The sequence below is a fragment of the Octodon degus genome, unplaced genomic scaffold (genome assembly GCF_000260255.1).
Source record: "Octodon degus isolate 3935 unplaced genomic scaffold, OctDeg1.0 scaffold00046, whole genome shotgun sequence".
NCBI lineage: Eukaryota > Metazoa > Chordata > Mammalia > Rodentia > Octodontidae > Octodon > Octodon degus.
Window position 1 is genome coordinate 9,387,797 of NW_004524622.1, and position 12,775 is coordinate 9,400,571.

Here is a 12,775-nt window from a genome sequence, read left to right on the forward strand (position 1 = left end):
ATGATTATAATAGCAAACTTCTGAATTTGAAAGCTAAATTACTGACAGTTTTGGTTGTATGTCATCAGAACAGAGTTATTACAGATATGTCTAACTCATATGTTTAGAATATAGAACTATTGCTTCTTGGTATTGTGCCTTCCAATTCAAGAAAGCAATCATCTCTTAATTTGTCTATGTGAACTAATAATACCTTAAGTGTTCATGCCCTTCTATTTGCCAAAAATACTTGTTCTTAACTTGCAACAAAAAATGAAGTCATTGTTTCTTATTCTTTAAAAAAAAAAAACAGTAAAAACTTGTCTTTCACAGGATACCATCAAGATATATAAAAAGACAACCCCAAATAGGAAAAAATATATGTATGTTATATCCAGAACACATTAGGACTTCTTACAACATACTGTAAAACAGGATAAATAACCTAACTTAAAAAATAAATGTTCCCACTTGGTGTGGTGATGTACCTGTAGTCCCAGCCCTCAGGAACGTGAGACAGGAGGATTATTGCAAGTTCGAGGCCACTCTGGGCTGCACAGTGAGAGCCTGTCTCAAAAAAAAGGCCAAAAAAACAAAACAACAAAAAATTTTCCATATTCTTGTTAGGAATGAGTATTATGATGAAATGTTTGGAATTTTTCTATTTTTGATCTGTATTTTTTTAATTACAAAAGAGGTTGGGTGGGCTGGGGAGATAGATTAGTGGCATATGCACCTGCCTGTTAAGTGCAAGGTCCTGAGTTCAATCTCCAGTAACAAAAAAAAAAAAAAAGAGGTTGGGAAGCCCAAAAAGGGCTGTGGATATAGCTCAGCAGGAAAGGACAAGCCCAGCATACAGGAGGCTCTAGGTTCCATCTACAGCACAACCAAAGAAAGAGCAAGTAGGGCACTGTTTGAAATTACATTGTCTACTTACAGATCTTTTTGTATAAAATACCCATTTATAACTATTGAATTACTTATCTTTTTCTAACAGCAGTTTTATAGGACATGGAATTGATTTCATGTCAATTTGCTATTATTAACATATTTGTTTACGTCTGACTATGACACATCTTTTTGTACTAGAAAACTAGCATTATTTGGGTTTGGGTATAGCTCAGTGGTAATATGTTTACCTACCATGGGTGAAGCCCTGGGTTTCATCCACAGTGAGCGTACACACACGTGTGTGCACACACATACACACATTCATGCATGCACAGGAGAGGGAGAGGAAAGAGGGAAAAATATTAAATGATCCAAATCTCTGAATTTGGGCTGGCAAGAAAGCTCAGCAGACTAAAGCACCTGGTCAGGCAAGTGCAGAGACCAGGGTTCAATCCCCAGCACCACATGCTGCACCAGTCCTATCCCCAGGCGCACCAAGCTGACTACCAAGTCTGGATGTGGTGGCACAAGCCTCTAATCCCAGTGCTGGAGAGGTCAAAAACAAGAGGATCACTATGGTCCAAGCTGTAGTAAGAACCTGTACCAAATACACAAAATCTCTGAATTTTACAAAGAATACATAGGAACAGCTAATCGACACATGACAAGATGCCTGAAATTGTTACCAGCCATCAGACAAATGCAAGTCCAAACCATTTTATACCCACTGCATTGGCTTTGGTCCAAAAGTCAGGCAATAAGCATTGACAAGAATGTGGAGAAATCCAAACCCTCCTAAACTACTACTGGTAATGTAAAATGGTGGAACCGCTTTGGAAAACAGTCTGGCAGTTTCCTATAAAGCTAAACATAATTTCCATGTAGTGTGGCAATTCTACTTACAGCTATATATACCCAAGAGAATAAAAACACACTGCTATAATTTGAAAGTCTTACAGCTATATATACCCAAGAGAATAAAAACACACTGCTATAATCTGAAAGTCTTCACTAAAACTCATGTTGAAATTTAGTCTCCGTTGAGGAATATGAAGGTGGAGAGACCAGGTGAGACTGCTATGAAGTAAATAAGTCATGAGGTCCCTCCTGGATTAATGAATTACATGCAGAGTGTGTCTATTATAAAAGCCAGTTCAAGCCAGGCATGGTGGCACACTCCTGTAAATCCCAGGATTCTGGGGGCTGAGGCAGGATGATCATTGCAAGGTTGAGACCAGCCTTTTGTCTTTCAAAGAGACAAAAAGAAAGGAAGAAAACCAAGCAAGCAAGAAAACCAACCAGATAGCCAGGCAGTCAGTTTAGGCCTCTTGCTGTGTGATACCCTGGAACACAAGGGGACTCTGGAGAAGGCAGCAAAAAAGTCTTTACCAAATGTGGCCACATAATCTTGAAATTTCCGAACTTCCAGATCTGTGAGCTAAATAAACTTATGGGTTTTTTTTTGTTTGGTTGGTTTTGGGTTTTTTTTTTTGTATTTTAGGGAAGGGTCTACAGGGTGTTCAGGGTCTCATTACTAGATTGGACTCCTAGTGATCTGCCTATTTACAGCCTCCCAAGAGCTGGGATTACAGGAGCGCGCCACCATGCCTAGTCTCAATTGCCATTACAGCATGTCTCGGGGGCGCGGCCGGCATGGCAGGCCTGAGGATCAAACCCCCAGCTCCTGCCCCTGCTTGCAGGCACGTTAATCTGGCCAGCCCCAAACCTCTGTTCTTTATAAATAACCCACTTTCTGGCATCCACTTATAGCAACAGAAAACAGATTAAGTCTCATATCTCCTCACAAAAAATTTGCATATAAATTTTCATTGCAATATTTTTCACAATAGTCAGTAAGTGGAAACAACACAAATTTCCACCAACCGATGAACAGGTAAGATGTGGCATGTTGATTAAGTAAACATACAATAGTATGACAAAACACGCAAAATATGAATACATTTTAAGTGAAAGAAATCAGTCACAGGTGTTACATACTGATTTGTTTTACATACATAATTTAATGCTTGTCTAAACCTGGGTACAGGACAGTATGTAGGTTGGCTATGCCCTGCTTTAAGCTACTTCATGCTGTAGAGAAGCTTTTTAGCTGTGCAAACAACTCCATTTTATAAAGCAGCAATTTGTTCCATTTAGGCACAAATGTTGAGGCACAATGGCCTGGTACCTTGTCTGAACAAAGAGATAACCACCAGATAATGAACACACCAAATTGATCAAAAAGAACCCCCAACTGTACAGCTCAGTCACACATGGCATAAACTGGTAAGTTAATCATGCTACTAAAAATTACCATCTGTAAACTTAATCAAATTAGGTCAGGACATAGGGATATACATATGACATCTCAGTTATATCAGAGAAAACCAGGTCCACGAGCTTGTTAGCCAGCTGTGTCTCCATCAGCTCCAAATCTGAGCCCTGATTATCAAGGTGACCAGGTTCTTTTGCCTGCCCAAAACCAAGTCCGAGAAAAGCCCAACAAAACAAAAAATAATTTACAATTTGGCCAAACTGGGGAAGGCAGCTAGTCTGACCCCTGTTCCCTACCTCCCAATACACAGAAATACTACAATTTATAGAAGAGATTAAAAAAAAAAAAAAAAAAAAGCCAGGAAATTTCATTATGCAGATCCAGTGAAGTGTTGGTCCAGAAGGCTGGATGCATTAAGTGATTCTAGGTGTCAAACCTGGGGTATCATACCAGTTTGGACTCGGCATGAAGAGGCCTGGAGAAATAACTTATCTCTAAAATAAAAACAAAAAAACCCTTAATTTTTAAAAGGCTTTATACCTTCTACAGTTACTAGCTTATTCTCAAAAACGGCAAAGGAAAGAATGATGCAACTTTCTCACCTGGATTATGTAAAAGGAGTACTCAACATTGGAGTACAGAGGTAAACATCTGGACAGTAGGTCCTGAGGTTAACGGACAACAATTTCCAGTTTTCGGGTCCTTAATCTCAGCTCAGCTCAATCTCCCTGCCTGTTTGCCTGGTCCACTCAAACTGCCTGCTATCCAGTTTAAACCAAATCAGCACTTTCAATAAGCCTCACAAAAGCTCTGCTAGGTCTATAATCTTATCTGGCCACCTGTGATGGCTTTTCATATCTCTTGTGGGTTCTATGCCTTTGCTTTAAATCCTATCTCTTTGAATCTTGCTTTTTCTAAGCAGTTCTAAAAACTATATATGTTATATGAAATATAATGTGACTTGCTTGAGTGTCATACATATTAATAATTAAAATTGGAATAAAAGTTGGACATGGTGGTGCACACCTATAAGCATAGGACTTTGGAGGCTGAGGCAGGAGTGCCAGGAGTTCAAGGCCAGCCTGGGCTACATAGTGAGTACAAGACCAACATAAACTTCAGAGCAAGAGATGCTATATAAAAAACGAAACAAAACAAAACAATGGAATAAAAACGATTGCCTGGCTGACTGGCTATTGAGTGAAATCTTCAAAAATTGGTCAGATAAAGTTAACAAAATTGGTGGAGTAAATCATTGTTAGTCAATAAATTCTGACATTGTAGAAAGATACAAATGGGTCAATGTTGACAGCACAGTTCATGACACAGAGTAATGGAAAATGACTAATAGTATGAGGTTTCTTTTATTTTTTGTTTGGCGGAACCAGGGATTGAACTCAGGCTCTTGTCCCGCCAGGGAAGTGCTTATTCTACTCAGCCATCTCCCCAGCCCGTTTGTAAGGATAAAAATCTTGATTGTGATGACAACCATTGCACACATGGTAATATACCAAATACCACTGAATTGTACAATTTTAGTAAGTAAATTGTATTTCAATAAACCATCTTAAAAACTAAACAAGAAAAGACTTAAGGCAGAAAAACAGAAAGAGGCTGTTAAAGATAAACTGCCTCTTTCTGATTGATCTGAGGGCAGTCAATGTGCTGCAATCTGAGCTACAACTTCACTTGAAAACTAGAAACCTTTTCTCAGTTCCACACAGACTAGTCCTGCTCTGTTTCTGTTTCACTCTTTCAGTCCTGTTTCTTCTACTCTTTCAGTCCTTGGTTTCTTCCAGTAGGATAAGGAGAAGAAATGCATCTACCTCTCTATCTCCCAATTCATAGCTGAGTATAATATTGTCTCATATGCATCCTTCTCTACTGAGAATGCAGAGCTTATAGGTATCCAGTCACCATTTCATCATCTATATCTTGGTCAGAAAAGTCTGATAACATCAAAAATAGAAATGTGTTGGAAAAGGGAGTCACCTGGTTGTTAACTTTTGCATACATATGTTGAAAAAGGACTTAGAACTTCTACACTCAGAGGAACAAATGAAAATGGAAGAAGGGGGTTAGACTAACGAGACTATTTTCTCGGGGTTTCCAATATCTAGGCAATCATATATTCCTCATCCCTACCCTGTGGCTACCTTCCATCACTCGAACCTCCCTGCCCTCCAGCGCACTCTTGCTTACACTGCACACCATGGAATAAACAGAGTATTTGCCAATACTATCATATAGGTACACTTCAACAAGCCCACAGAGTTCAACAAAAATGTAGCCACTGCTTAGGGAAAAGTCATAGATCAGAATCGAAAACATTGGGCTGGGGGGATGGCTCAGTGGAATAAGCGCTTCCCTGGCAAGCACGAGGGCCTGAGTTCAATCCCCGGTTCCACCAAAAAAAAAAAAAGAATCGAAAATGTTGACCCACCAAGCAGAAAGCTTCTACTTTCAAGCACCTAATACCTAAGAACATAATAGGATAACTAGCTTCTCATATATTTTAATTGTTGCCCATGAGTTTACATTCATTTGAAAACTACCGACTACAAAATAATTATCCGCCATTAAGAACAAGTTAGGCTACTAACAAACTAGACTAACAACTTTGTTTATTACCAAATTGGGTCAGATTCAAATTTTTGAAAGAAGCAAATATTCTGTATGGTCAAATCACTTAAATGAGTAAACCTGATTTTAAAAACACTGTAAATCTTGTGATAAAAGAAAAACAGAGAATTTTACAGATATGTGGAAAATTAAGATATTTCATTGAATTGGGAGGTCACATATGGTTACTTAAAATAAGATGATTTGTACCTTAACGTTTGTTTTCCTATTTATGAATAATTCTCTACAAGATTGTACTGCACTAAGAAAAAAGCAGTTCTTACTTTAGATAACAGATTATTTAATTCATGAGGATGAAGCTTCACCACTTCTCCAAGTTGCTGAGCAGCAGCTTTTCTTGTAACTGGAGTAGTGCCAGTATCCAGTAAGATAAAAAGACGATCAAGCCTAAAATAAGAAAAATATAACAGTTAATCTGAAATGTGTATTCTCATAAGGGAAAGGGAGTCATTATTTGAGTCAGTAAAATGTACTGAGCACCTAAGAACAAAGGCCTATGTTAGGGATGCAAAAATATAACTAACTTCTGCTGTCAAGGAAGAAACAACAGGATTATAACAGTAAGAAAAAGGAGAGATTATTTTCAGAAAGGTTCACTTGAGAAAACAGCTACAGAGACTGCTGGAGTCCTGTGGTGGAGAACTCAAGGTATAGGGCAAGTGCAAAAGTCTTTGGTCAAGAAAGACTGGAGCTATGCTTTTGGAAGATTATTCTGGAGGCAGCAGCACAAAGCCTGAAGTTAAATGGACTCTTTAGAGAATGACATGACATGCTGAAAGTACAGACCTGAATATCCAAGCAAGAAGGACAGAAATAGGTTGGCAGAAATTATGCAGAAGCAAAGCACACGTGGCACAGTAATTATGTGAAATATCAAGGGTTTTGAAAGAGTCTGAAATTCTGAATTTTAAATAATAAAGACATCAGCCCCGTGTGGTGAGGCAGCTGTAATCTCAACACTCTGGGAGGCTAAGGCAGGAGGATCAAAAGTATGAAGCACAGCCTGGGCAACTCAGTGACTTAGTGAGATGCTGTATCAAAATAAAAAATTTATAAAGGACTGGGGAGCTGGGTGTTGTGGTGCTCACCTATAATCCCAGCACTGGAGGCTGAAGCAGGAGGACTACTGTGAGTTCAAGACCAGCCTTAGCTACAAAGTGTTAGCTCAAGGCTAGCCTGAGCTGCACAGCAAGACCCTGTCTCCAAAAGACAAAAAAGGGGGCAGAGAGGCTGTGTAGTTCAAAGGAATGGGTTCAGTTTCAGTACCCCCATTACCATACATAACAAAGATGTCATTAAAATAACATATGAAAATATGATAAGCTCATGTGAACTAGTAGCAAGGAATGAGACCAAAAGAATAGCTGGAATTTTTTAAAAAGTGGAATAAAGATTTAAAGAAAGTTGGGACTAGGCATGGAGGTATAAGTCATTTGTATACAGATAATAGATACGCTAATAAACAACCATCTCTGAGATTACAAAATCATATAGTACAAACTCCAGAGCTAAAAAGAATATCTCAGTTCAAATTCAGATCTACCAGTTACAAACAAGGTTTGGAATAAAATCACAATGTCTTATACTCTGAGTAAAGGCATGTAATACTAGAACACTCTGTTCCTGGGATACAGGTAAATCTAAGGTTTTAGGGAAGTTCCAAGCAACTACAATCACCTGTCTACATAAAATGCAGGTCTAACCCTCCCACCACTCAGCAGCCTCAGGGAGGTAAAGTAGATACCACAGGTAATCAAAGGAAGGAAGCTGCACATCTGAAATAAATGGATACACTGAACAATATGGAGAATGATAAGGAGCAAAGTTATGCTATACTGACCTGAGGGGAGATATGGTGAATACAACTTCAAATTTTATCTAATGAGGAAAAAAGAAAGCAGGCAAAGTGCCCCAAGCTAAAACTAAGCATTTAAGCACTCACAAACTGCAAAGAAGGTTCCTATTACTTCTAGGATTCTCTATCTCACAAAGAATTAAGTTACAAAGCAAAGTTTTGAAAACTTTTTATTATAAAAATAAAACTGTAAGAAGGGGAATGACAGGGGTTTTTGTTTTGTTTTGTCTTTTTTTTCTAAACAGCAGAAACATGGCATTTTAAAAACTCAAACACAGGCCGGGGATGATAGATGAACAGTCTAAGCACCTGCTTGGCAAGCACAAGAACACTGGTTCGATCCCTGTTACCCCATGCTGTGCCAACCTGTGCTGAGCCAGACGCCAAAAATGGGCGTGGGTAGCACACACCTGTAATCCCAGCACCGGGGAGGCTGAAACAGGCGGATCATTTTGAGTCTGAGGTGTGTAGAAGACCCTGTACCACAAATATAAATTAAACACACACATAAACACAAAATCACTATAAACAGTAAAGCATATAACTAAAATAGTTCAATTAGAGAGCACTGAATAGTTTGTAGGCGGCCTTGGGCTAAATCCCCACCCCTGCAAAAAAAAAAAGACAGAAACAACAAAACTAAAAGAGATCTTTCCCAGTCAAGAACGCTAAGTGGCCAGGCATGGTGGGACATGCCTGTAATCCTAGCACTCCAGAGGCTGAGGCAGGAGGATCCCTGCAAGTAAGGCCAGTCTGGGCTACAAAGTGAGTTCAAGACTAGCCTGAAGTAATGCAACACAGTTTCTAAAAGGCATGCAAACATTAATTTACTTTATAGATATTCTGAGCACTGCCATTATTTTGCCTTACTCATTCTGGAGGGTCTAAACACTTGCCTTTACCCATTCTTTCACTGGTTTTTGCTGAAGGATTAGTGAAAAAAGAGATTATGAGAAAAAAGAGGAAGGAAACTTTTCCGATCACTGGTGTTCTTTTCTTTTCTCTTTCTTTCTTTCTTTCTTTCTTTCTTTCTTTCTTTCTTTCTTTCTTTCTTTCTTTCTCTTTTCTTTTTTTGCAGTACCGGGGATTGAACTCAGGACCCTACGGGATCACTGGTGGTCTTAAAAGTTGTAAAACTAAATCAGACCTAAAAATCCCTTCACCATAAATGACTTCCCTCACCAATTCCATAAATAACCAAGATTTTCATGAGAAAGCTGTAACTGTTACAGATCACAGGAACCCTTGGTGAACCTTCACACAAATAACCTTAGAAATGCTGACAAATACGCCATGGCCATATGATTTTGAGTGCCTCTGGCTCAATGCACAAAAAAATTGCAAAAAAAAAATTTCAGACATCAACAAAAATGTTTCCATATGCATCAAGACAGTTTCTTTTTAAGTTTCATACTGTGGAATCAGAATAAATCTGGCTTCTAGTAGACTCGCCATAGAGGCCGGAGAGATGGCTCAGTGGAATAAGCGCTTCCCTGGCAAGTGCAAGGGCCTGAATTCAATCCCCGGTTCCAACAAAAAAAAAAAAAAAACTAGATTCATCATGTAACAAGGTACAACCTAACTTGGTCCAAACATTCATTTTAAATCATACATTTTATACATAAAAAAAAAACTAAAAAATAAATAAACATGAGCCAGTGAGATAGCTCAGCAAACTCAAGTGCCCGCTTAGGCAAGCTTAAGCAAGCACAAGGACTGCAGTTTGAACCTGGGCACTGGGGTGCCAGCCCCACGCGAAGGCACGCTGAGCCGACCAGAGTCTGGGCACAGTGCCCTACACCTGTAATCCCAGCACTGGCGAGGCTGAAAACAGGAGGATCACTATGAATCTGAGTGAGCTGTGCAATGAGACCTCGTAACAACGAAATACATAAAAAATAAATTAATTAAATTAAAATCATACATTCCATGGCAGGCAAAATTACCAAAAATTAAATATTTAAATGTTTTATTAGAATTAGTCTAAGATCAAATTTATGCTGCAGATTTATATTCTATATATTCTTTAATATAGTGCTATATATATTCTTTATAACAAGACTGGGCTACCTTTATAATGTATACAACTTAAAGAAACAGAAGACTTTCCTACAGGAAATAATGGTAAAATGGAAAAAGACCCAGCCTGGAAGTTAGTAAACCTTTCAAGTTCAAATTTCTTGGGAACAAGTTTAGATACTATCTGTTTTGTACTATGCATTGAACCACTCAGCCTCTGTTATGCTAGGGAAGGGTTCTACCACTGAGCTCTATCACTAACCTCTTTTATTTTCTATTTTGAGGGGTTTTTTTTTGGAACCAGGGATTGAACTCAGGCCCTTGCACTTGCCAGGGAAGTGCTTATTCTACTGAGCCATCTCCCTGGCCCCTGGTTTGGTGTGTGTGTGTGTGTGTGTGTGTGTGTGTGTGTGTGTGGAACTGGGGATTGAACTCAGGCCCTATTTTCTATTTTGAGACAAGGTTTCACTAATATGCTCTTGCTGACAGCTAGAACTTGTGATCTTCCTGCCTCACCCTCCCGAGTAGCTGGACAAGCACAACACCTAACCTAAGCACTCATGTTAAAGAAATTTCATACATATATACATATACATACACATGTGTGTATTTTTGCTTCCTTTGAGAAACATTCTTAATTTATAATAGCTATACTACATAAAAACAAGTTTAAAAGTAACAGAAGTGATACCAAGATGTTTCAACAAATGAAAATATCAGTACAGCACTACTTCAGCATTCTGAACATGACAGTCATCCCTGTACCAAACAGTAAGTTGGAAGAGTCCAGGTAGTAGGCATTGTATTCGTTCAATAATTTCCATCCTTTCTAAATTGTACCTCATCTTCTGCCACCTCATTTCATTTGGAACCCTACTCTCACCCAAGATCCTTGACTCCTCTCTAATCTAATGCTTATTCTGTTCCTCAGTCACACAGTTTCTCCTGCCTCTCCTTTCTGCAAAGCTCTGCTCCCCCACCAGCCAACTGAGAATAGGTCACCTTACCCTCTTTTTTCATTTCAGGCCTGTTCATCCTCACTTCTTCCACTTTAGTGATAGTTAAACTTGCCTTCCTGGATAGAAGACGACGACACAAAAATGCTCCTTTTGGAACTGTCCATTTCTCTCCAGAATGGCAATTTGGATACCACACAAGAGGAAGAACAAAGGGATGAACACATCAAAACAGACAAAAAGCAGTCTGACCTGTTGCCCCAGGGAAAGCAGCCTTAGGCAAACAGGGTAAGCATCAGGCCTAGGCCACAGAAGAAAAAGCTGGTATAGTAAACTGGTAGGCAGAGAAAAAGGGCATGAGATTACGTCGGAGGGCAAACAATGCCCTTGGTGAAGAGATGTCTGAGGAAGCTAGATGTCAGAATAGAAAGGCAGTAAAAAGGAGGGCTGAATGAGGGAACACAGTGCTGTATTTACCACAATTATTTCTTTTGGTTAAAGTTTCTCTTACAGAACAGCTAGCAAGGGGGAAAAAAAACCCATTCTTCATTCTCTGAAGGACAGACAGATGGAAGACAGAGGTAACTGATGTCAAGTTGAATGTAAGGTATACAGAATGCAAAAGATTTGTCCAGCACTGGAGATCAATACAGGGGAACTCTAACACTGAGCTACACAACTAGCCTTACCTACCATCTTATATTATTTTGATATAGGTTTTTTGTTTTTGTTTTTTTGAGACAGGGTCTTCCTATACAATTCCCATTGGCCTGAACTCACCAGAGTCTTCCTGCTTCAGCTTCCCAAAGTGCTGGGATTACAGGCATGTGCCACCATGCCGAACTTGACAGGTTTTTTGTTTTGTTTTGTTTTTTGCTATATTTGGTACAACGTCTACAGGGTCCCACTATGTAGATCAGATTCATAGTGATCCTCCTGTTTTCAGCCTCCCAAGCACTAGGATTACAGGTACACGCCACCACGCCCAGTCTAAATTGCCATCTCAGCAAGGCCAGCACAGCACACTGGGGATCAAACCCCGGCTATTGCGCTCTGCCTAAGCAGGCATTTTAGTCTGCTGAGCTATCTGGCCAGCCCAAGACAACATCTTGATGAACTGTCCCATTGAGTCTCAAATTTATAATCTTCCTCCCACATCTCCTTCATTGTTGGGTAGAATAATTTAAATAAAACAAAGTAATTTGGCCCATATTCAATCTGGATTTAAATTCAGAGACAATATACACAAGACATGATGCATGTTTATCTTATCAACCTGTGATTTCAAACACTTGCTCTAGAAAGGAAGCCAGGTGTGGTGGTGTGCATCTGGAGTTCCAGCAGTCTGGGAGGCTGAGGTATGAGGATCCCAAACTGAACCCCAGTCTAAGGCAACTCAGTGACTTTGTAACTTTTATCTTACAATAAAAGAGCCAGGGATGTAGCTCATGGCAAAGGTCTGGGTTCAGCCCCCCCCCCCCAAACCTCCCCTCACCCTCCCCAGTTCAACCTTCCCAGGACCAAAAAGAAAAAAGACTCTTTAGAAAAAGAATATACAAGGGCCAAGTCATAAGCACCTGCCTGGCAAGCACAAGGTCCCTAGTTTGATCCCCAGTACTCCCGCTCCCTCCAAAAAGAAAAAAAAGATATAATATGGAAGTTTGAAGAGGTTTGGCTGATAGCTGCAGTCTAATCCTTCTCTCTGGATGTTTGCATTAACGTAATTCATAGGAGTAAAGCTATAAAAATAGAAAAAAAAAACATTTTAAGCTATGAAATATGTCCCAGATTACTCTATTACAGTTAAAAAAACAAGAACATGCCACATTTCTATTTTATTCCATTTGGGGGTACACACACATCACATATTTTCAGGATTAAATCTCCGAAAGACTGGGAAAGGTCAACCGACAGAAAACCTCACAAGAATAGCTTTGTGAGGTGTTCTGTTCTAAGACACTAACAATAGGAAGATGTGAAACTACACCAAAGCCAGGTGCACCCTTCACTCAAAATTCCAGGAGAATGAAAACTCCACTTTTGTTCTTAGGTATGCCTTTCACACCTAGAACACAAAAAGCATTCAGTAAATACTGCTTGATAAATAATCTGAAAAAGTATAACCCCTATGCTACTTCTTTTTTTTTTTTTTTTTTT

At 39.3% G+C, this 12,775-nt stretch overlaps 1 protein-coding gene across 6 annotated transcripts in view; it reads right to left on the reverse strand.

Moving 5' to 3' along the window:
- Positions 1–12,775, reverse strand: part of Btaf1 (B-TFIID TATA-box binding protein associated factor 1) — a 129,421-nt gene that overhangs the window by 108,967 nt on the left and 7,679 nt on the right. For all 6 annotated transcript variants that reach the window (XM_023716153.1, XM_023716152.1, XM_023716155.1 and 3 more), the window contains exon 2: positions 6,052–6,175. In XM_023716153.1, the coding sequence (XP_023571921.1) occupies positions 6,052–6,175 (124 nt within the window). The remainder of the gene's footprint in view (positions 1–6,051; positions 6,176–12,775) is intronic.